Source organism: Sciurus carolinensis, chromosome 17, assembly GCF_902686445.1.
Source record: "Sciurus carolinensis chromosome 17, mSciCar1.2, whole genome shotgun sequence".
NCBI lineage: Eukaryota > Metazoa > Chordata > Mammalia > Rodentia > Sciuridae > Sciurus > Sciurus carolinensis.
This window is the reverse complement of record NC_062229.1, coordinates 15,816,147-15,838,350: the sequence shown is the minus strand read 5'-3', so window position 1 is coordinate 15,838,350 and position 22,204 is coordinate 15,816,147. Positions and strand designations below refer to the sequence as shown.

At 59.4% G+C, this 22,204-nt stretch overlaps 1 protein-coding gene across 6 annotated transcripts; it reads right to left on the bottom strand.

Annotated features, from left to right (window-relative positions):
- Nucleotides 1-10: 10 nt before the first annotated feature.
- Adgre5 (adhesion G protein-coupled receptor E5) lies at nucleotides 11-20,708 on the bottom strand. 6 transcript variants are annotated; one of them, XM_047531156.1, is made up of 22 exons: nucleotides 20,485-20,708; nucleotides 17,436-17,621; nucleotides 14,343-14,393; nucleotides 14,074-14,193; nucleotides 13,399-13,554; nucleotides 11,082-11,213; nucleotides 9,612-9,743; nucleotides 8,900-9,046; nucleotides 8,334-8,480; nucleotides 8,186-8,232; nucleotides 7,997-8,074; nucleotides 6,166-6,343; nucleotides 5,974-6,087; nucleotides 5,605-5,828; nucleotides 3,267-3,440; nucleotides 2,082-2,273; nucleotides 1,546-1,772; nucleotides 1,326-1,392; nucleotides 1,130-1,221; nucleotides 809-977; nucleotides 632-730; nucleotides 11-553 (listed from the first exon to the last, which is right to left on the bottom strand). In XM_047531156.1, exons 2-22 carry the CDS (start codon nucleotides 17,464-17,466, stop codon nucleotides 524-526), a joined length of 2,607 nt encoding a protein of 868 aa, XP_047387112.1. In that variant the 5' UTR covers nucleotides 17,467-17,621; nucleotides 20,485-20,708; the 3' UTR covers nucleotides 11-523. The 6 variants fall into 6 exon arrangements, with proteins under 6 accessions (XP_047387112.1, XP_047387110.1, XP_047387109.1 ...); XM_047531154.1 differs by lacking the exon at nucleotides 20,485-20,708 and adding an exon at nucleotides 17,733-17,876 and having other exon boundaries at nucleotides 5,977-6,087; XM_047531153.1 differs by lacking the exon at nucleotides 20,485-20,708 and adding an exon at nucleotides 17,733-17,874.
- Nucleotides 20,709-22,204: the final 1,496 nt, after the last annotated feature.

Here is a 22,204-nt window from a genome sequence, read left to right as displayed (position 1 = left end):
CAACACCACCTTCTGTATCATTATGATATTTAATTTTTAAGTGTCAACACTGAAAAGTTAACAGATACAAAAAACATTACACAATATCTACAACCTTGATAACCGTGAGACCCTTCCGCCCCTGTGGGGGCAGCCAGGCCTCTGTACCGTGAGCCTCAGCGGCAGCCAGGTCCTCTGACCTCTGATTTCAGTCTTAGCTTAATAGAGAAGTTGAACCCAGCATCCCAGCCCTTCTATGGCAAAGAGCTGAGAGTAAAGGACGCAAGGGTCCGCAGTCTGTCCCCAGGACTGGGAGGATGTGCTGGAGCAGCTGGGCTGCAACCCTGGCCCAGTGTCTGTCCCCACATCCTTGGTGGGGCAGAGACAGAAGCAGGACCAGTGGCTCCTCCAGCCTGCTCTGGGGCTGGGTGCCAGGACATAGCTGTGGCCCCTCTACTGCAGTGGGGCCCAAGGTGGGAGCGCAGCGGGAGGCGGGGAGCCTTCAGCACGTGCAGGAGTTGCTGGCCTGGCTGGGTCCTTGCCTTCACATACCAGACTCCGATGGCCTGAGGACCTGGGGAGGAAGGAGCCCATGAGGACGGACCCCACCAGGTGCTTTCCCAAGTGCTGGGCCGCAGGCACAGTCCCTTACCCGAGTCTGATTCTGGCTGGTGCCAGTTGTGGAAGAGGCGAACTCAGAGTACTTGCTTCCAGCAACCATGCAGGCCCACCTCCGGTACTCCTCCCTCACCTGCAAGCCAGGGTGCCCGTCAGGGGAGGGACAGAGCCCAGCAGAGGGCAGCCCCTCCCAGCCTCCCCACCTGCCCACCTTCTTGTTGAGTAAGCAGAGCAGCACGTAGAGGAAAAGTCCCTGCAGGCAGTTGAGGATGGTGAAGATGTAGGACAGCACCCAGCTCCGAGGGTCAAAGAGGAACAGGCCGAAGACCCAGGTGCAGCCCAACACGAAGAGCTGGGCCATGGCTGTGATGGTCAGCACCCTGCAGTGGGCAGGGGCAGAGGCTGCTTGGGGGCCTCGCCTCCATCCTGCACGCCCTTCACCCCAGCCCCTCATTTCTGCCCCAACCTGCACCCCAGTCCCCTCAGGTCCCACGGCCTCCACACCTATTCCAGTTGAGTCCTCCCTTCTCACCTTGCCTTCCGTAATTTCTTCATGTCCGGGTTGATTTCAGAAAACTTCTGAGTGAGCTTCCAGACAGTGATCACAAAAATGACAGCGTTGCACTGGGTGGGGGCACAGTGTGGATTAGGGTAGGGAGTGCCGGTCTGGCCCGGACTCCGGGTGAGGGTGGGGCCCTGCCTCAGGCTTTGCAAGAAAAGGCAATTACCAGAATGATGAAGGCCAGGGGTCCCAGGAAGCTCCAGAGGAAGCCGTGATCCGTATCCAACCAGCAGCTGGGAGAGGGGAGGGGAGCCATCAGTGCCCTCAGAAGCAGGGAGCTATGTGCGGGGCGCTGTCCACACGCCCTGGCCTGGCGCCCGAGCCCCGGTCTCGCCCCGGTCTCGCCCCGGTCTCGCACCGGCTTCGCCCCATCGCGCTGCACTCACTGGGTGATGCGGCCGTAGCCCTCGCTGTGGACAGCCGCGGAGATGGCCACGATGAGCAGGGGCACGCCGTAGCCGATCAGGCAGAGCCAGCGCGTGCTCAGGCCCTGGCCATGGAACACGCACACCACGAGGAAGTACAGCTCCAGGCCCTCCAGGCTCATCCAACAGAAGGCGGCCAGGAAGCAGTAGTGCAGCAGCCCGGCCACCAGGCGGCAGCGAGGCCCCACCTGTGGGCACAGTGGAGGCGCAGGGCGATGTCACGCGGGGCGGGGCCGTGTCGCGGAGGCCCGCCCCACCGGAGCCCTGGGGCAGGCAGGGGCGTGGCCAGCTGCTCCGGAGCCCGCCTCCAACAGCACCCCCGGGGGGGGGGGCGGGTAGGCGCTGCGGGTGGCACGTGCCTCCAAAGCCTGCTCCCTTGGCAAAGACCACCGCTGCGGGGGGACGGAGTCGCCTCGCCAGGGGGTCCCAGGGAAGGGTGGGGCTCCACCACTGGAGCCCCAAACCCGACCTCAGGTGAGAGCGGGGCGGGGCCTCACCTGGCCGCCTTCGTTTTCGATGCCCGCCAGGAAGATGGCAGAGCCTAAGAAAAGGCAGATGCAGAGGTGCAGGTGCACGGTGGTGCGAGAGCTCTGGATGGACCGCACCAGCAGGAAGGTGAGGATGCACAGTAGAAAGCAGATCAGCGACAGCGACAGTCCCACCTTGGTGATCAGGGACAGCTTTGGGTCCTAGGAGCAGGATGGGGTGGTCGGAGTTCCGTCTAGCGCCTGAGGCGCCACAGTTCTACCACCCAGGCCGCTTCCCTGACCTGTCCTGCTGTACCCGATTCCGCGGGGTAGGTTTTGCAGGACCTCTGGTGTGGACCACAGCCCCTGCTGTCCGGCTAATCCCAGTTCACTTCGCCCAGCTTACCTATGGATCCCCCTGAGGCCACACACGGAATGTTCTACATGGGGAGGGTGATGGAACCAGAGGGGCTCTACCACTGGGCCACATCCCCACCCCTTTTTTTTATTTTTTATTTTGAGATAGGGTCTTGCTGAGTTGCTTAGGGTCTTGGTTAGTACCTGAAGCTGGCCTCAAATTTGCAATCCTCCTTCCCCAGTCTCCTGAGTGGCTACATGGGGAGTTTTTAGCAAACTTTCACAACTGGTGCCAGTGTGACAGGCAGAGGGGCACTGGCTGCAGCAGGGCCAGCAGTGCCAAGCAGCACAGCTGCGGGGTCATGAAGTCCCAAGAAAGAGGATGGAGGGCGTGGCATAGTGCCACTTGGGCTATGCAACCACAGGGACAGGGATATATTTGAACAACCAGATGGAATGTGCCATGGAGAACCAGCTGACTGTCTTGAGTAAACCGACCTCCACATGTATGGGGTTTTTTCTCTTTTCTTTCTTCCTTCATTTTTTTTTTAATTTTTGACAGCCCTGGGAATTGCACCTGGGGTGCTCTGCCTTAGGGGCTACTTCAGCCCTTTTTTGATTTTGTTTTTAGCACTGGGGATTGGACCCAGGGGCGCTCCACCACTGAGCCCCATCCCCAGCCCTTTTTATATTTTATTTAGAGATGGGGTCTCACTGAGTTGCTTAGGGCCTCCCTAAATTGCTGAGGCTGACCTCAAACTTGTGATCCTCCTGCCTCAGCCTCCCAAGTCCCTGGGATTACAGATGTGCCTCTCTGTGCCAGCACCTGTGGTCTTCTGAGGCGTCCCTGCTGCCTACCTCCACCTGGTAGTGGGCCATGAGGATGGCAAAGCTGCTCAAGTGGCTGCACTGGCAGGTGGTGCTGCCATTGGTGCTGCCCAGCTTCCAGCAGCCTGTAGTGTCCCAGTGTCCACTCTTGTCAACCTTCCAGAAGGCACAGATCAGCTCTTCCCGGTTCTTGGGCGTCTCCCACTGTGGGCAGATGGGGGTGAGCAGAGAGGTTGGCCCCGTGCTCACTTGGGTCTGGGACGTGAGCCGAGCTCCAGGTAGTCTGCTTTTCACTGGACAAGTATTTACTGAGCACCTACTGTGTGCATCAGCCTTGGGGGCACAGCAATGGAAAAAGCAGACGTAAGTCCCTGCCCTCGTGAGAAAGTCTTGATGGTGAAGGGGACAGACAATAAATCCGGCTCTGAATGGCCAAAGCAGTCCTCAGTGAGAAGAGTGAGGCAGGAACATCCCAGCACCAGGCTCCAACTGTACCAAGAGCTATGGCACCAAAACAGGCGCGAAGACCATGGTACAGGACAGAAGGCGGAGGGACACACCCACATAAATACAGTTACCTCATACTAGACCCGGGCCAAAAACATGCAATGGAGAAAAGAGAGTCTCTTCAACAAATGGTGCTGGGAAAACTGGAAATCCATACGCAGTAAAATGAAATTAGACCCCTACCTCTCACCCTGCACAGAACTCAGCCCAAAGTGAGTCAAGGACCTGGAAATTAGACCAGAGACCCTGCACCTAACAGAAGAAAAAGTAGGCCTGAATCTCCATCACGTCAGCTTAGGAATCGAATTCCTCCTAAAGCATAAGAAGTAAAATCAAGACTCAATAAATGGGATGGTATCAAACTAAAAAGCTTCTTCACAGCAAAGGAAACAATGTGAAGAGAGAGGCTTCGGGAGAAAATCTTTACCACATGCATCTCAGAGCATGAATCTCCAGGATATATGAAGAACTCAAAAACAAACAAACAAACAAAAACTTAACACCAAGAAAACCAAATAACCCAATCAACACATGGGCAAAGGAACTGAACAGACACTTCATAGAAGAAGAAATACAATCAATCAACCAATACATGAAAAAATGTTCAACACCTCTAGCAATCAGAGAAATGCAAATTAAAACTACACCGAGATTCCATCTCACTCCAGTCAGAACAGCGATTATCAAGAACACAAGTAACAATAAATGTTGGCAGGAATGTGGGGAAAAGACACACTCATACATTGCTAGTGGGACTGCAAATTGGTGCAACCACTCTGGAACGAAGTATGGAGATTCCCCAAAAAACAATGGAACCACCATTTGACCCAGCTATCCCACTCCTCGGCCTATACCCAAAGGACTTAAAATCAGCATACTACAGAGATACAGCCACATCAATGTTCATAGCTGCTCAATTCACAATAGCCAAGGTTTGGAACCAATGTAGGTGCCCTTCGACAGATGAACGGATAAAGAAAATGTGGTGTATATATACACAATGGAATATTACTCAGACTTAAAGAAGAATGGAATTATGCATTTGCTGGTAAATGGATGGAGCTGGAGTCTATCATACTAAGTGAAATAAGCCAATCCCAAAGAATGTTCTCTCTCATATGTGAATGCTAACACACAATTAGCGGGGGTGGGGGTCAGGGAAGAATAGTTCAGTGGATTAGATAAAGGGAAATGAAGGGAAGGGAAGCAAGTGGGGATGGAAAGACAGCGGAATGAGTCAGACATAACTTTCCCAATTTCACATATGAATATACTATGGTGGCTCTCCACATCATTCATGTACAATCACAAGAATGGAAAGTTACACTCCACGTAATTAAGTATGTCAAAATACACTAATCTCATGTATAACTAAAAAAGAATAAAAATGAAAAAAAAAGTAGGATATTATTTGGCAGCCTATGAATTATGCCATGATTTAAAAAAATAATAAATTTTAGGCCTACTAAGTAAACTGAATAGCATCCTGGCAGGTAGGAACTGCTTCTGGGGGACAGGTCCCTCTGCCCCATGCTGAAGAGGAAACTCAGGCCATGCACAAACTAGGCAAGCACTCTACCATTAAGCCAGGCCCCAGCCCACGTTTTAATTCTGAATAAGGAAGTCAGGACCCATAAGAAGGTGATAGTTGAGCCAAGATTGGACATAGTTAAAGGACTGGGTTCCGTAGAGGAAGTGTCCCCTGCAGGGCCTCAGCAAGAGCAAAGGTCCTGAGGTACGTCTGAGAGAGGAGCAGAGTGGATGCAGGTCGGGAACTGAAGGCACCAAGGGGCAGCCTGGATTGGCTGTGGGGTGAGCGGCAGAACCATCCCCTCGCCCCCCATCCCCACCCAGGACTCACAGGGTGGGAGAAGGCGAAGGTCACAGGTGAGGCGAGTTTCTCGGTGTCGTTGGTGGTAAGAAAGACAGAGTTGACCGCGGAGAGGAGCCGGAGCTTGGTGCCTCGGATGGGGCCTTGGTAGATCTCTTCCAGCGTGGCTTGCTTGTTGGGGTCCAGGTCCAAGGAGGCATTGACCATCAGGGTCTTCATGTTGGGGCTGGAGAGGATGCCCACCACCGTGGGGCCTGGGGACAGAAGAGCTCCATGCCTCCTCCCGCCCAGGACTTGCCACCTGCCACCATGCCTGCAGCCCGCCTGTGGACCGTTCCTACGTCCACGTTGGACCCGCCCTGGCCTCTCCCTCCCCGGCCCCGGTTCCTCTGGCCACACCACTGCTGGAGTTCTCGGCTCCAGGCGCCACGGCCCAGTCCAGCAGCATCCGTGCGTGGCTCTGGCCCACGGTGACATTTCCATTCCCTTGCTTCTGGATCATCAGGGACAGCTCTGAGGAGAGAGGGACCGTGACTGGGGTCACCAAGTACAGCACGGGGCCTTGGGACGGAGAGGGAGGACGAAGCCTACCTGTGTCTGCAGAGGAAAGATAGGTGAAAGGGCCTTCAGGCAGTGAACTCGCCAGGGTCCTCAGGGACTGCTCCAGGTCCAAGAGCAACTGCGTGGCCAACTGGTGCCGGACAGACAGGGCCATGTCCTCCAGGTCCCCAGGGGCTTTCAGCAGGTCGTCCATGGTCCTGATGAGTTTCTGGGGGTGACAGAGATGCTGGGGTATTGGACCACAGAAGGCTACCTTGCCTGAAGGCCCTGACCTCCCCAGGACCAGCGTACAGGCCGAAAACTGCCCTGCTGGCGGGGGAACAGGCCTGAGGGCATCATCGAGTCGACGCAGTGGACAGAAGACAGGGGGATGGAGTCTGCGCCCTGCGCAGGCGCGCACCACACGGGGACGCCTGGCGCCGCTCCCGCTGCGCTGCACGCAACACACCACAGGGCACGCGGGGTGTGCAGCACGGGAGGTGGGCCCGCCCGGTCCGCGGCGGGGACGCAGCACGTCCATTTAGAGCCTCCGCTGGAAAGCGGGCTCGATTTGTTCTCGTCATTCCTGTTGAAATGGCTAATGCTGGACCTGTTGGGTTCAATATGATCTTTTGGGGGTGCCAGGGATTGAACCCAGGGCCTTGCGCATGACAGGTTGAACTCAGGGCTCCACACGTCAGGTAAGCACTGAACGACATCCCCAGCCCTTTTTATTTTACTTTTCTTTTGAGACAGGGTCTTGCTAAGTTGCCCAGACTTGCTTTGACGGTTTTTGTTTGTTTGTTTGTTTTGTGTTTTGTTTTGTACCAGGGATTGAACCCAGCAGTGCTTAACCACCAAGCCACATCCCCAGCCCTTTTTTAAAACTTTGAGACAAGGTCTGGATGAGTTGCTTAGGGCCTCAGTGCTGAGGCTGGCTTTGAACCTGTGATCCTCCTGCCTCAGCCCCCCAGGCCGCTGGGATTATAGATGAGGTGTGCACTCCCACCCGTCGTTGCTTTGAATTTATGATCCTCCTGCTTAGCCTCCTGCACATCTGGGATTATAGGTGTCTGCCACCACGTTCAGCCCCAGATCTATGATCTTAGCCAATGTAACCACATAATCAATTTCACTTGTGTATTTTTTTTTTTTTTTTTTTTTTTTTTTTTTGTAGCAAGGATTGAACCCACGGGTGCTTCACCACTGAGCCACACCCACAGCCCTTCTTGTGTTTTTTTTAGAGGCGGGGTCTCGCTAAGTTGCTGACACTGGCTTTGCTCTTGCAATCCTCCGGCCTCTACCTCCCGAGTTGCGGATCACAGGTGTGCAGCACTGCACCTGGCTTGTTTTTACTTTTTTTGAAAATGTAACCACTAAAACATTTTAAAGTGGTGTACATTCTTTCTTCTCCTTTCTCATATTTCTTTTGGGCTAAATATCCTACACTGAGCTTCTCAGGGGGAAGGCTCTCTTCTGTAAGCTTTACTTCTACCAGCAGGGCTCATTCGAAACAACCAGCTTTATGAATGAAGCAGGCACCATTTTCATACTTGTGTTACAGATGAGGAAATGGGCCCAGAGAAGGGAAGTTACCTGCCTCAAGTCACACAGCAAGAAGTGGCAGGGAGGAGATTTGAACTCTTGTGGCTCAAATCAGGGTTCTACATTGCTCCCTTCTGTTGCCATTAGCACCCTAGTGTGTGTGCGCATGCTTACACCAGGGTGCATACATACATACATCTAAGAGTGGGAGATGGGTATGCATGGGGGCACATGAGTGTCTCTGGCCCCTGCTGGGTCGGGGGCCGTCTCCATCCACACTGAAGTCTCCCCAGTCATCCCCACACCATGCTGGGGTACCCCAGGATCCTGCCCTTACCTGAATTGTGTCCTTGGCCGTGACTGGATTGAAATTCCTGTGCAGATCCTGGACTTTGTCAAAGAAGCGGGACAGACTCTGGGGAGGTGAGAGGAGGGGTCACGGGTGGGTGGGAAGCTCAGGGCAAAAGAGTGGGCGCAGCGCTGCACCAGGGAGTCCCACCTCCCTGTCCTGGCTGGGGCAGCTCACCTGGCTCTTGACTCCGGGGGGCAGCGGCCAGGTGAAGAAGGGCTTGACTGCAGGGACAGGACAGTGGTTCATTAGGAGGAATGCACGTGTGCGCACGTGCGTTTGTGCGTGTGTGTGGAAGGATCTGGGGTCAGGGCAGGCCAGGCACCTTGGCAGACGGTGTTGTTCCGGCCTTTGAGGCGCCCAGGGATCGGCTCCCAGCCTGGGTGGCAGAGGCACTTGTAGGACCCCAGGGTGTTGTGGCAGATGGTGGAGTTGTGGCACTGATGCCACCCGGAGCTGCACTCATCCTCATCTGGGGACACAGAGAGAGGGGTCGGTCCTGGCCCAGCCATGACCAGCTGCTCTCTGCCTTCCGAGCTCCACCCCTTCTTCCTGCCATTAGTGCCCGGCCTGGGCTGCGGTGCTGCCACCTGGCGACCCACACCCTGGCGTGGCGGGCGCGGGGTCAGGGAGCATGTGAGGCCTGGTGCGCCCCAGGCCTGCCCTGTACAGGTGTGGAAGCACGTCACCCCGTTAGTTATTGGCTGCTGCCCGGGTCCCCGGAGCCTCCTGTCAGAACCCCAGCTCCTTCCCGGGACCCCGTCTTTCTGCAGGCAGCCCGGGAGCATCGGGGCTGGCGCAGGCGTCCAAGCACGGGGTCTGGTCGGTGTGCCCGGGAGGGCTGTGATCAGGGCTGGACTGTGGGTCTGGGTGTGGCCTCCGAGCTCGGACCTTCGCAGACGGTCGTGTTCGGGCCGTTGGGGGACCCGGGCACCGGCTTCCAGCCAGGGCGGCAGCGGCACTGGTAGCCGCCCTTGTGGTTGAGGCAGTGGGTGGACTTGTGGCACGGGTTGAGTCCAGGGGCGCATTCATTCACATCTGAGGACGAAGCCAGAGGGTCAGGCCCCTCCCCTGACCGGCTGCCATGCCCCGACTAGCTGCACCCGTTTCCCCATCTTGTCGCCACCCCAACCAAGGATCCCTGCCTGTGCCCCACCTGGCGACCTTCAGCTTCCCCTTCAGAGCACCTCACGGTGGCCTCCCTCCATGAGGGGCACAGCAAGGTCCTGGTCCCCAGTTTACAGGAGGTGGAGCCAGGAGGGAAACTGAGGCCAGGGGGCGAACTTCCTGACCAAGGACTCTGGCCGCTCCCTTCCCGGCCACGGTGGAGGCTCCCTTCTCCGAACTGAGAGTGCCTCTCTCTTCTCTCACACGACAGATGAGGAGGGAGCTGAGGTCTGGGGGCCTCCACCAGGACCCTCGGGCCCAGAAGGCCCTGCGACCTCCCTGCCCTGTGGTTCGAGGTTCCTGGGAGCCGAATCCATAGGCGGAGTCCATGACCTTGACTTGTGGGAACCTGCAGGTTTCCCCCCTCCGGCGCAGGACCTGCCTGGGCTGCACCCCGGCTCCTGTCCAACCTCACGTGTCCTCCTGGGGCCTCTACCTGTGCACAGCTTCGGTTCTGTCAAGTTGAGCTCAAAGCCAGGCAGACACTTGCAGGTATAGCTGCCCTGAGTGTTGGTGCAGGTGCTGTGGTCCCTGCAGATTCTGGGGTTCTGCTTACACTCGTCCACGTCTGCAAGAGGAAGGGGAGGGTGGAGGATGCCAGCAGCCGGCAGCTTCCGGGGGCTGGTTGGGCCATATGCGAGCCTGGTGATCAGAGGGTTTGGCTGTCAGCCCAGGCTGCCGCTCGTCCCGGTTTCCTGGCATGGAAGCACCAGGAGGACCCCGCTGGCCCCCCAGGAGCCTTTCCTAATCCACAAGGAGGCACTCCATGGTGGGCATGGTCTCCAGACGCTGCTTCCTCCCCGTGCCCTCTGCCTCCCTGGGAAGCTCCCAGCTGGGGCAGGGTGTCATGGCCTCCTGTGTCCCAGCCTGAGGACGTGGAGCAGAGGCCAGATGGGTCCTCCTGGAGCTGCGTGCTGGGAAGCTCTGAGCTCCCGAGGCGGGTCTGTCTTGGCTTCCAGGGGGGCCTTTGGCCTGATTCTGCTAGCGTGGCTGCTCGATGACTGAGTTTTCCTTGGGGTCCTAGTGACCTAGCAGGACAGTGCCCTCTCGTCCCACTAGCTCTGGGAGCCCAGCTCCAAGGAGATGAACTGAGATCCGCCCCTGAGCCAGGCTCACTGGGACAAGATCAATGGCAGGGACAGGAGTGAGGACCATGCCAGAGAGGCCAGGGTCGACATCCAGCCAGGCAGCCCCGGGACCTTGCTGGTGTCCTCCTGACCCCATGAAGGCATCCATGTTCTATCCAGGCCAGCTGTGGGTGAAGACAGTGGCAGAGAGTGGAGCTGTGCTGATAGGGAGGGGTGGCAGGCACTTCTGCCATCTGTCCTTCAACTCCACCAGGGACACAGACCTGTGGGCCTGCTGAGTGGGACCCAGCATCTCTCTGTTCCCAGTAGTCAGTCCCCCTGAGATCTGGGTTGACCTTCTTTGGAGCGGGTTGGGGCTGGGCAGTAGTCTTCGGTGTCACCCTCTTGCTGTGTGTTCCAGACTGGAGCATCTTCCTCCACCCAACTCGATGTCACCCTGCCCACCCCTGCCACACCATCCTCCAGTGCCCTCAAGTGGACCAAAGTTAGTGGGGAGTCAGGATGCAGAGCAGGGCAGTCAAATGAATGATGCAGAGCGGTGGAGAAGGGCGTGGCCAATGAGGGTGTGGCCAAGAAGGGCGTGGTTGATGAGGGCGTGGCTGGTGAGGGCGTGGTCGATGAGGGTGTGGTTGGTGGGGGCGTGGCCGAGAAGGGCGAGGTTGACGAGGGCGTGGCTAGTGAGGGCATGGCCGATGAAGGCGTGGTTGGTGGGGGCGTGGCCAAGAAGGGCGAGGTTGAGGAGTGAGTGGTTCAGAAACGCGTGGAGCACAGATTGCGTCTTCTCCCCGCAGCAGTGTTGGCTGGGAACTGGGGCCTACCCTCAAGTCTCCTTCCTCCTGTATTTCCTGATCGAGTCCCTGGGTCCATGGTGGCTGGGGGACCAGAGAGTGTTCCAGGTGCGGCTGAGCCCCTGTGTGTCCTGGAACGGTCAGGTCTCATCCCGGCAGCCACTAGCAGTGGGAGAGGACAGAATGGCGCTGGACTGTGCTCGCCGCGGGCTCCTGGAATATCTTGGGTTCCACCCGCTTTCGGTTCATGGAAAAAGGATGCCAGCTGGGCAGCAGGGTGTCCTGAAAGTCCAGAAGTGGCCCTCTGCGCAGGTTCTGGGTCTTGGGGGTTGGACAAGGTTGGGCGACCAACTGTCTTGCACAGCCTAAGGTGGGGCCAGGAGCCAGGGAGCCGGTCCCAGGTCCCCTGCACGTCACAGGAGTGGGACAAAATGGATGTATCCTCTGAGCAGCACAAGCTGAAGCGCTAGATAAGGAGGCCTGGACCAGGTGGTTCTCCAGACTAGCAGACTGCTTTCTATCACCTGCCTTGGGGCTCAGCGTGTCCCCTATGTCACTTCACCCCTGCTCATCCAGTTCTCTGCCCAGCCACCCGGGGCCTCTGCCCCAGCGCGGGTTGTTTCTGACCCTCAGCAGCACACCTTCTCAATACCAATAAGCACTGGTAAGGACGCTCACAGCACCTCAGCTAGGCATGCCAGGAGGAATCCATGAGCGCCAAGAACAACTGAGCAGGTGGCTCACTGCACAAGGGGGTCCACCAAGGGGGCCGGAAACACTGTGTTGGCCATATCATGGCTGTGTCCATGTGGAAAGGGGGCCAGTCTTTCTCCAAGTCACACAAAGACGTTTCCCCTGGCCAAGTGCCATGCACGTTCTTGGCACACACATTTCTGCCCTGTGGCCCAGCTTCCCCGGGTCTGTTATCCTCACGGCAGGAGGGACAGGGCTGGGATCTGGGCTGTGGCCCCCTTGGTGGACCCCCTTGTGCAGTGAGCCACCTGCACAGTTGTTCATTCTGCAGTCGGGGAGGGTCCTCTCAGACCCTCAGCTCATCACCTCCTGTGCTGGCTCCCTCTCTCTCTGCTCCCCCGTACTCTGTGCTACTCCCCCGGGGAAGTTCGCACAGGCCCCTGCTGGCTCTGACTTCCCCCCTGCCAATGCCCAAATCCCCACCCCTGCCCAACAGTCTCCCCACGGGAAGGGACACCACCTGATCACGCAGCCCAGCCATGGCACACCCGGCCGGGCCAAGGCCAGGGTGTGGCTGCTGTGCAGGGTTTGTCCTCTGCGGCCACTCTGCCCACCACGCGAGGAGCCCTTTCGGGAGAGGGTGCACCAGGCCCCAATACTCAGAATAAAGTCTGCAGGGGCGGAGCCTCCCCCGCGGGAGACCAAGGTTTCGTCCCTAGCACTGCAAAATACATTTTTGTTTGGTTTGGTTTGGTTTGGTTTGGTACAAGATGGAACCGTAGGGCACTTTACCACTAAGCTACCACTGAGGCTGGCCTTGAACTCACAATCCTTCTGTCTCTGCCCCCTGAGCCACTGGGATCACAGGTGTGCACCATCACGCCCCGTTCCAAAAAAAAAAAAAAAAAAATATTAAGTCCAAAGCCATCACTACTGTGGCACTTTCTGTGCACCAGGACCTGCCAAGTGCCTTTGGACCTCATGTCCCTCAATTCTATGAGGAAGCACCTATGGCTCCCCTCCCCGCTTCCGCCCCTGGTGCTGGGGCCTGACCCAGGGACTCGGGCCTGCTGGACAAGTGCTCTACCCCTGAGCTACACCCCAGCCCACGACTCCCCTTCTACAGATGGGTGAACGGAGGCACAGAGAGGTGAAGTGACTTGTCTGAAGTCACACAGTGAACCGAGAGCAAAGCCACCTTTGGTTTTGGTTTTGGTTTTTGGCAGTGCCGGGAGGGAGCCCAGGGCCTTGCTCTGCCAGGCAAGTGCTCTGCCCGGAGCTGCACCCCAGCCTCTGCTTTTGTGTTTAGCTTTAGAACATAGGGGCTCTTTCCTGTGGTTTCTCTTCTCTTTTCTTTTTTTTTTTTCATCCCCCCCCCCCCCCCCCGCTTTTTCCTCCTTGGGACAGGGTCTTTCTCTGTTTCCCAGGCTGGCCTTGAATTCCTGGCCTCCAGTGATCCTCCTGCCTCAGTCTCCCAGTAGCTGAGAGCACAGGCACAGATCACTGTGCAGGGCTTTTTGTTAAAAAAAAAAAAAAACAGAAAATCACAATGATGTCATCACATCTCACATGTCCACAGGGTTCCTGATGAGCACCCTGGCCATCGTCACAGGCACAATCTGCATGCCAAGGGCGGGCGAGGGGCGGGCCTTACCTTGACAGGTGTTCTCACTCGCATTGGTGAACATTTTTGCCCCAGAAAGGAGCGCGTATCCTGGGCTGCAAGTGCAGTAATAGCTCCCCTCCACATTCTGGCAGTCTGCGAATTTTCCACAGGACACTTTCATGGGTGGCCCACATTCATTGATGTCTGCAACATAATAGGGCCATGGGTCACCTCCCAAAGGTGTGCGGGCTCTCAGGGAAGAGACTCCTGTCCCCTACCTGACCCCAGCATGGGGTCTGATGTTGAGTTAGAATCTTTTGGAGAGAATCCTGGGCTGTACTGCTGAGGCTGTGCTGTGGCTGGAGCAAGCCATTCCTGAAGACCACATAATCTACTCTGTTCATCTCAGTCCTCTGGCTGACACCCCCGGTTTGGATACAGGGGACAATACCAAGGTGGGGAGTGGACTAGAAGCTCAATGTCACCCTCCCCAGACCTGAGGGCAGGCTGAGACCAACTCCTGGGGCCCAGGTCCTCTCTCTGCAGGAAGGCACGCACATTTCCTGGTCTCTCCGCCTTCTTCCTGTTTCCTTTCTCTTTTCTGTCTTTGATGATGGTCTCGAGGTCAAAGGCCGAGACTCTGACCATTACCCACGACCCCACTGGCACTGGGCCATGCCCCGCAGTCTCTGATGTGCCCCGCCCCGCCCCAAGCCTCTTTACCGTCACAGATCTCCAGGGGGTCCGTGAAGACCTCTGCAGACAAAGCAGCAAACCCTGGCTTGCAGCGACAGGCGGTGGCATTGACACATTCCGAGTGCGGAGGGCACCAGCTGGCACAGGCTGTGGGGCATAGACTGGTCAGAGGCTGGGAGGGGGCAGCGTGGTCCCGGAGGAGCACCCAGGGCGGTGGGGAGGCCTCTCTCCTCCTGGGCTGGGGGAGGGGCCCTTCCCCAGGTTCTGGCTGGGGACACGGCTCCCAGCACACTCACCCTCCGAGTCCTGGGCTCTGGCTCTCGAGAGACTCAGCAGGACACACAGGGCTGCGACACAGAGAGGGCGGGTCAGGCCCAGCAGGGAGAGGAGGCCGAAGGCCGTGCATTTGAGGGCAGGGGGCCGCGGACCCACCCGGGGCTGGGACCTGGTCCATTCCTCAGAGAGCCCAGGTAGCGCCTCTCAGAGGGTCTGGGGGACGGGAAGGGGCCTGAGCCTAGCAAGGTCTGGGCTCCAGCCGTGGCTTTCCTGGCCCGTGGGCAGGAGGCTGGAGCCCGGCGGCCCTGGATCAGATCCTGGAGCACAGGCAGGTTGCCTCCCTGCCCCTGCCTCAGTTTCCCTTTCTGCAGAATGGGGCCGACATGGCCCCACTTCCTAGGGTTGTGTGGAAACAAACCCCAAAGTGTCTGGGGGTTTAGCACATCGCGTTCTTTAGGTAGGAGAGAAGGGTCTGGATCGGCGGGTCTCTCAGGTCCCACCCTGACTCTCAGATGCCCCAGCCTTGGGGACACAGGTGCACACCCGCCACACCCACCACCTGGCTCCAGTTGTGGCTGGAGCATCGAGAGTCACATTTGTTGCCACAGGCATCAGTCCACGGCCCATCCTGGGACCCAGTGGTGACATTTCACCTCCCCTCCATCCACTCCCCACAGGATGGTGCTGTGGGCACATTCTGGGCTCAGGCCCGAGGGGCCCCTCCTGCTGCTCCTGCCACTCAGGGGCTTGTCCTGGGGAACCCTCCTCAGGCCACCAGGGACCTCCTTGCCCTTCACCAGAGAGAGACAGGCAAGGAGGCAGAGGGAGAGGGAGAGGGAGAGGGGACAGACAGGCAGAGGAAGCTGGAGAAAGGACAGGTGGCTGGCGCACCTGTAATCCCAGGGACTCAGGCAGCCGAGGCCAGAGGATCGCAAATTCAAGGCCAGCTTCAGCAACTTAGCGAGGACTGGTCCCAAAATAAAAAATGGAGAGAACCGGGGGTGAGGCTCAGTGGTTGAGCCCCCCTAGGTGCCATCCCCAGTACCTCCCCCAAAAAGGACCGATGAAGAGAGAATGGAGAGCAAAAGGGGAGGAAGGAGCAGTGAGGGGGGGACGAGGAGCCAGGTGGAGAGGAGACGGGGTGGGAGGCAGGTGGGGGTGGAGAGGGAGTCAGGTGTAGGGAACCTGAGGAGCTGGAGGACTCAGACCCGGGAAGAGGCGAGAGAGAAAGCAGGGAGAAGGCAGCCAAAGGCGGAAAGAGCAGAAAGAGGAGCCAGACGGACAGAAAGCCAAGGAGAGAGAGAAAAGGAGAGTGTCAGAAACGACAGCAACAGGGAGAGATGGAAAGAACGAGGACGGAGGGTACCACAGGAGCAGCAAGGACCCCCGCAGTCCAGGGAGTCCCGAAGGGGGTGCCCTGGGAGAGAGGGGGACGGGCATGAGTCACTTCCTGGGCCAAGGGGAGCGGATGACTCACCCCAGTGGCCTGGATCAACCCTGGACAGGGCTCCCAGGGGAAATCTGGGGTTGATCACCAGGAGCACGATTGGGGGGCTGTCAGGGACCCCCACCGGAGGACCCCTGACTGCTCAGTCAGTGCCCAAACTTAGGACCCCTCAGGCTCGTGAGGACAGAGAGCCCCTCTCGCGCGCACGGTAAACTGAGGCGGAACGCCAGCCCTGCCTCCTGCGTGCTGGGAGGTCCCTCTTCCTCCTCCTTGGCGCCAGGTCCTACTTCCTCTTCCCAGGACAAGCCACAGAATGCCCTTCCTTCACTGGATGGGACCTGGGTTGATCGTCCCCAGCTCCCCAAACCCCACGTCATTTCTTGGTCTCAGAACCAACCCAGGAGGTAGGGGCTGTGTTTACGACCATTCTGCAGATGCAGAAACTGAGGCTTGAAGCGCGGAACAAGAGCGGGAAGATTCCAGGGAAAGAGGGCTGCGGGGTGGCTTTGAGGGGCAGAAGCCGCCAGGCCCCGGGGGCTCCTTCGCTGCCTGCCCTCCCTCTGCGCCGGGCCGGGCTCTCCCCCCAGCGGCCTGGAGCTGTTGGGCCATCTGGGCCTTGGACGCTGACCAAACAGGAGCCGGGAGAGGAGCTAGCTGCTGGTCCTTGCTGCCAGGCCCATCTGCTTTCCATTCCCTGAGCAAGAACAGCCCTGCTGGGGACCCGGGCGGGGTGGGGTCCTCGCTGCTCCTGCCGAGGACCCAGCGTTCTCCAGGCTGCCGGCGTCTCCGCGCTGAGAAGCGGGTCCTCGCAGCGCCGCGCCCCTGCTCGAGGCGACCCTGAACGCTCCGGCGCGAACCCGCTCAACCCCGGAGGCGGGAAACCGCCCGGCTCCCGCCTACGGACAGGACGGAGAAGCTCTGCGACTCGGCTCTGCAGCGAACGCAGCAGGCAAGCCAGGCAACTGTCCCCGGCCCAGAGTGCCAGGCGCGCTCCCGTGCCCGCTCCCGAGCGCAGGGGGCGCTGGGCTGCCACCCGCTGCCGCCGGCGGACGACAGGGGAATCCCTGTGGTCTGGGCAGCCCCGTCTGCTCCCAAATGCCATTTCTTCACTCTCTTTGTCGCCCCGTTGCCAGGGCAACAAGCTGCCCCGATAACCGTCAGCGCCACCCTGGGTGGGGCGGGAAGGGAGGCTCAAGTTCAAGCCCACAGTCCGGCAAAGCCCGGAACCCACGTGCGAGGAGTCCCAGCCTGTTCCTCCAGGACCGAGGGTGTCTCTGGGGCCGCCCCTGCCACTGAGATGGCAGGGGACATCCCGGGGGCTACCCAGGAGCTGGAGAGGTCCACACCACCAGCTCTCCCCAGACCCCACCCATGCTTCCCCGCAGAGCAAGTGCCCCTGGGGCCCCTGCCCTTCCCTCCCTGGTGCCCGGTGTCCCCTCTTAGGGTGCAGCCACACAGGCAGCCACACAGAGCTGAAGACCTCCGGGCAGGGCACCGGCTCCTACAGCACCCCACCGCCCCTGCCAGGCCCTGCCGCCCCTGTCCCCATGTGCCCAGGGTGCCCGCCTCTCCATCGACTTCCTTCCCTGGATCCAGAGCTGCCAGCGGTCACCCAGGGCTCCTGCCAGGGTCCCTCACCCTTCCCAGCGGGGCTCAGAGTGCTTACCTAGAAAGGCTGGGCGTTGGGGGCCTCCCATGGTCCCAGCTGGGGCGGGCGCGGGGAAGCAGGGCGTGGGACAGGGCCACTGTCTCCGGGCGGGCAGCTGTGGGACTGGTCTGGAGGCAGGGCCTTTATGCAGGGGGCGGCGGGGACAGCGCTGGCCCAGGGCCCTCCCCGGAACTGGCGGGGCAGCTGGAAGCCAACAGGAAAAGTGCTGTAGAAACACAGACCCAGGGGCGCTGCACACACACACACACACACACACACACACACACACACACTCGCACTCGCGCATGCACAGACCTGCTCGGCACAGAAGTGAATGCAACCTGCTTTCAGTTCTCTGCCAGCCCCTGACACTCTCTGGCCGCGGAGGGCTCGGCCGGCTCATCAGCGAGGACAGGGGCAGCCAGGCAGAGGAGTCTCCTCCCTCGGCCTGCCTGGCTCTGTCCCTAGGCGGGTAGGCACTGAGCAGGGCGGAGCCAGGGGGCTAAGCTGGTCACTGGCCAGGACAGAAATAGCCCCAGACTCCCACGTAGGGCAGCCCTGGGCTCAGGTCTGTTTCTGGGCTAAGGGTGTCTTCCTTTCCTTCTCTCCAGATGTCCAGGTGGGGAACAGGCACAGAGAGGCCAGTGTCCAAACAGGAGCCTGGGAGGGCAGAGGACCCCTCACCAGTGCCAGGCAGGTGCCAGGGAGAGTAATTTGGGGAACTGGGGTGCAGCTCAGGGGTAGAGCTCATGCTTAGCAAGGGTGAAGTCCTGGGCAGGACCCCCAGCCTGACCAAAGAGAGAGAGAGAGGAGAGAGAGAGAGAGGGAGGGAGGAACCTTCAAGGCCCCGTGCAGCCCCATCCCTAGGCTCGTGGGCATCGCATATCGACAGTCACATGATGGGAAAGTTCCCTGAGTGAGTCACGTGACTGCCTCGACTCTCCAGCCAGCTACTGACTCGTAAAAGCACCCTCCAGCCAGCTACTGACTCGTAAAAGCACCGTTATTTATAAAGCAAGGAATCTGCACCTGGCCCTGGCCTGAGGGCTTGGCCTGTCTGGCCCCATTTATTCCTTAAAACACCAACAGGCCTTGGTTTGATTCCCACATCCCAGATGGAGAAGCCGAGGCACAGGCCCGGCACAGCTAACGAGGGCCCCAGGCAAGAGATGTACAGACAGCCGGACCCCAGTCCCTACAAGGAGCCCAAGGTCACCGAGGGAGTCCTGGCTAGTGACCCTGAGGCTCCGCAGGCACTGTATCCAGCTGGAATTAAAGACCCGGCTTTATGTTCCTCAAATTCATATTTATTTGGGGCTGGGGTATAGCTCAGTGGCAGGGGACTGGCCTGGCAGGCAGGAGGCCCTGTGTGGGATCCCAGCACCACAAATAAATAAATGTGACTTTCAGCTGGGTGGCGGTGCACCTCTGCAACCCCAGCAGCTCGGGAGGCTGAGGCAGGAGGATCGCGAGTTCAAAACCAGCCTCAGCCACTTAGCAAGACCCTCAGTGATTAAGTGAGCATTTGTCTCAAAAATTTAAAAATTAAAAAGGCTGGAGATGTAGCTAAGTGGTGAAGAGTCCCTCAGTCCAATCTCTAGTATCCAAATAAATTTGTGTGTGTGTGTGTGTGTGTGTGTGTGAGAGAGAGAGAGAGAGAGAGAGAGAGAGAGAGAGAGAGAGAGAGAGAGAGAGCCTCTGGGACCCAGGGCCTCCAGCAATACCCCCAGTCTCCTGTTCACATGAGTGGATTTGGGGTGCACAAGAAGTTAGGAGTACAGAGTAGTTCAAAGAGGCAGGGGTGTGGCTATGGCAGGGTTAAAAGTCCAGCTCGGTGAGTGCTGGACACTTGCGGGCCGAGTGGAGGCCTGGGTTCCATCCCCACACACGAGACCCCCCACACAAGACTAGAGAACTGAAGTCGGAGAAGCCTTATTCTGATTGGCCCCCCCAGGCCTGGGAAGGGGCGGAGTCCCAGGCTGCGGCCCGGGGCTGCAGGGCCTGGGGAGGGGAGTGGACAGCAGGGGAGGCCGCGGGGACCAGGGGCCAGCTCAGGTCCAGAGTCGATTTTTGGCTTTTTTCCTGGAAAGCTGGAAACCCCAGGCTGACCCCCCCCCCCCGCTCCCCGCAGACGGCAGGTCAGACAGCTGGTGTCTGGAGAAACCATCTGCGGTGGCGGAGGATCTGCCCGCGGCCTGGGCGCGGTCCCCACGCCCTTCTCTGGTGATGGTTATTTTCTGGCCTGCTCCTTCCAGGGACGGCCTCCGGCCCCTGCGGAAGGTCTGGCCTCCCTGGACTCGATTCCGTCTGCTGAACGGGGATTTAAATGCTTGCTCCGCGGCCTCCCAGGGCGGTGTAAGAAGGAACAGGAGCAGAAAAGGCCTCCAGAGGTCTGCTCCATGCTTGAAGGCTGGGAAGGGCGTCCCCTCTCCACCACTGCCACCCCATAATCTGGCCTGTCAGCAAGTCCTGAGGCTGTGCCTTCAAATAGACCCAGAACTGCTTCTCCTCCTCTGGGCCCCACCTCAACATCTGACCTGGTGCACTGGCTCCCAACCCCCACAGGCTGCTCCCCCGAGCACACCTGAGTCAGGGCGTACCTTTCTTCAGCTCAAGAACCCTCTATAGCTCCCACTTCACTTACAGCTAACCCCCCACGCCCTCCCTGGGCCCAAGGCCCTGCATGTTCTGTCTTGTCATTGCCAGGTTCTTGTCCCTCCTCTCTCTCCCTCTTACCTTTACAGTTCCAGTTTTCCTTGTGGAGAGCACCCAACACAGTCAGACCTCAGGGCCTTTGCACAGGCTGCTGCCACTGCCTATGAATGGCTCTGACCCCCAAGTAACCTCGCAGTCTTGCCTCTTCAGGTTTTCACTCAAACATCTCTTGACCTAGCCCCTCATTCCACATGCAAGCCCTCCCGTGCCCCAGGTCCCCGTTGCTCCCGATTTTATTTTATTTTTTGGTGGTCCTGTCTGCCCAGCATGTGCCCCACTGCCGAGCTACGTCCCCGGTCCTTCCCGGCTCTCCCTGCTTCTTGCTTCGTCTCCTGTCCTATGATTTGCTCACCTTGTTTACTGTCTGCTCCTCTCTTCTGCTGGCCCTCGGCCAAGTGCAGACTTCCGTCCTCCTCGCTGCCCTGGGCCGGGCCCCACGCTGGCGGCCCGGCACCTGAGTGCCCCTCACTGAGGGAAGCCTCCTCCAGGCCTCCCGCCTGGGCTCCGGCTGGGATGTCCCTCTTCCTCCTCCACCCGGAGGGCCCGGCTCCAAAGACCCGTTTGGTGGCCCCTGGACCAGCTCATGACCTCTGCTCATGGCGTGGGGCGGGGACAGGAAGCCAGCACCTGGGCGTGACTGAGGTCGGAGGTGATGACCAGGTTCACTCCACCAGGGCAGCAGGGTGACTGATCATGTCACTAGAAGAGCCCTATCACCTGTAGTATCATGTCCCATGCCAGGCCTGGCACCTGGCACTGCTGGGCCCTCAGGGTGATGGTGCTCACATACCCTCCCCCTCGCCCCGGGCAGCAGGGCTGTGACTTCATCTGACAGCTGGAGAAACTGAGGCACAGGATGACATGCCATGCCTGGAGTCACAGGGCACCCCTCATCCTGTCCCTGCATTGGGCTGTGTGGCTCTGGCTGGTGACGTGGCCTCTCTGGTCCCCAGTGGATGCTGGTGAACTCGGCCCTGCCTGGGGGGCAGAGCTGGGACTTCTCGCAGTGGAGAGGGAGGCAGGGGACCCAGGGGCCGGAACCCCGCTTCTTGGGTCACCAGCCGTGCCCTGGGCCCAGGTGGGGGTCGGGGGGGTTTCAGTGGAGGGGACATAACAGGATGCCCCTGGGCTGGGAACAATGGCAGAGGAAGGGGCTGGGCAGCCCACGGATGAGCCCAGCGGCGGCTCCAGTGCGGCGGCCGGCCGGCTATTGTCAGTCCCCAGCTGTCCTGGAGCCAGGAAGCCGGGAGAGGGCCGAGGCTGGGAGGGCCCGGCCGGCTGACCCCCCGCTGGGCAGGCCCCTCCGTGGGCCTTTGCTGCCCCTGCAGCCGGACACCGGGTGTCCCCGCCTGGCACGGAGGCAGACCCCAGCCTGCCGGGCTGCGCCAGCGCCTGAATATGGAGCTGAGCTCCCGAGGTGCTCCCTGGACGGGCGCACCCCAATAGCACCTTCCTGGGGCCCCAGGACCCCCGGGCTCTCCATCTCCTGGGGCTGGAGCTGCGGGGTCTCGGGGCAGAGTGGGCACAGCGCTGGGGCAGAGGAGCAGCCGGAGGGGCCAAACCAGCCCGGCGCGGCCCTGCTGCTGCAGCGGACCCAGCACCTGGCTGCTCGTCGGCCCTCCACCCACCGCGCACTGCACCGCGGTGAGACCAGGGGCTGAGCTGCCACTTCCACGTCCCCAGCTTCTAGGAAATGAAGCCCTTCAGGAGGCTGCAAGGTGCCCCGAACCCCAAACAAACCCAGTGCCTGGCAACGCACTTCCCCTTCCCCGTGGGTCCCGAGCTCCCTGGTGGCCCCAGCTGGGGGCTGGTGACGTGGGTGGGGGCGGGGACAGGCTATAAATAGACTGTATATAAGCAGCTGCTGAGACAGCCGCGGGGGTGGCCCCAGCGCCGAGGGCTCTTCACGGGCAGCTGCGTCCCAAAGTGTCCCCAGCTTTGCCTCTTCCACGGGACTGATGATTGCCAAGAGGGAACGGAGGGGAGGGTTACTTAAAAGGGCATTGTCCCCACTGTGCTGGGGAGGGAACCCAGGGCTTCCCGCATGCTGGGCACATGCACTAAGCCACACC

Bases quoted from the DNA above. Each gene is read 5' to 3' on its own strand.
- Adgre5 (XM_047531153.1), bottom strand. From the start codon at position 17,820: ATGAGCCGGCCGAGCCCTCCGCGGCCAGAGAGTGTCAGGGGCTGGCAG. The intron at 1,773-2,081 runs GTGAGGCCCCGC...CTGTGCCCACAG, and splicing joins TCGAAAACGAAGGCGGCCAG to GTGGGGCCTCGCTGCCGCCT. The intron at 1,222-1,325 runs GTAATTGCCTTT...GCCCCCACCCAG, and splicing joins CCCTGGCCTTCATCATTCTG to TGCAACGCTGTCATTTTTGT.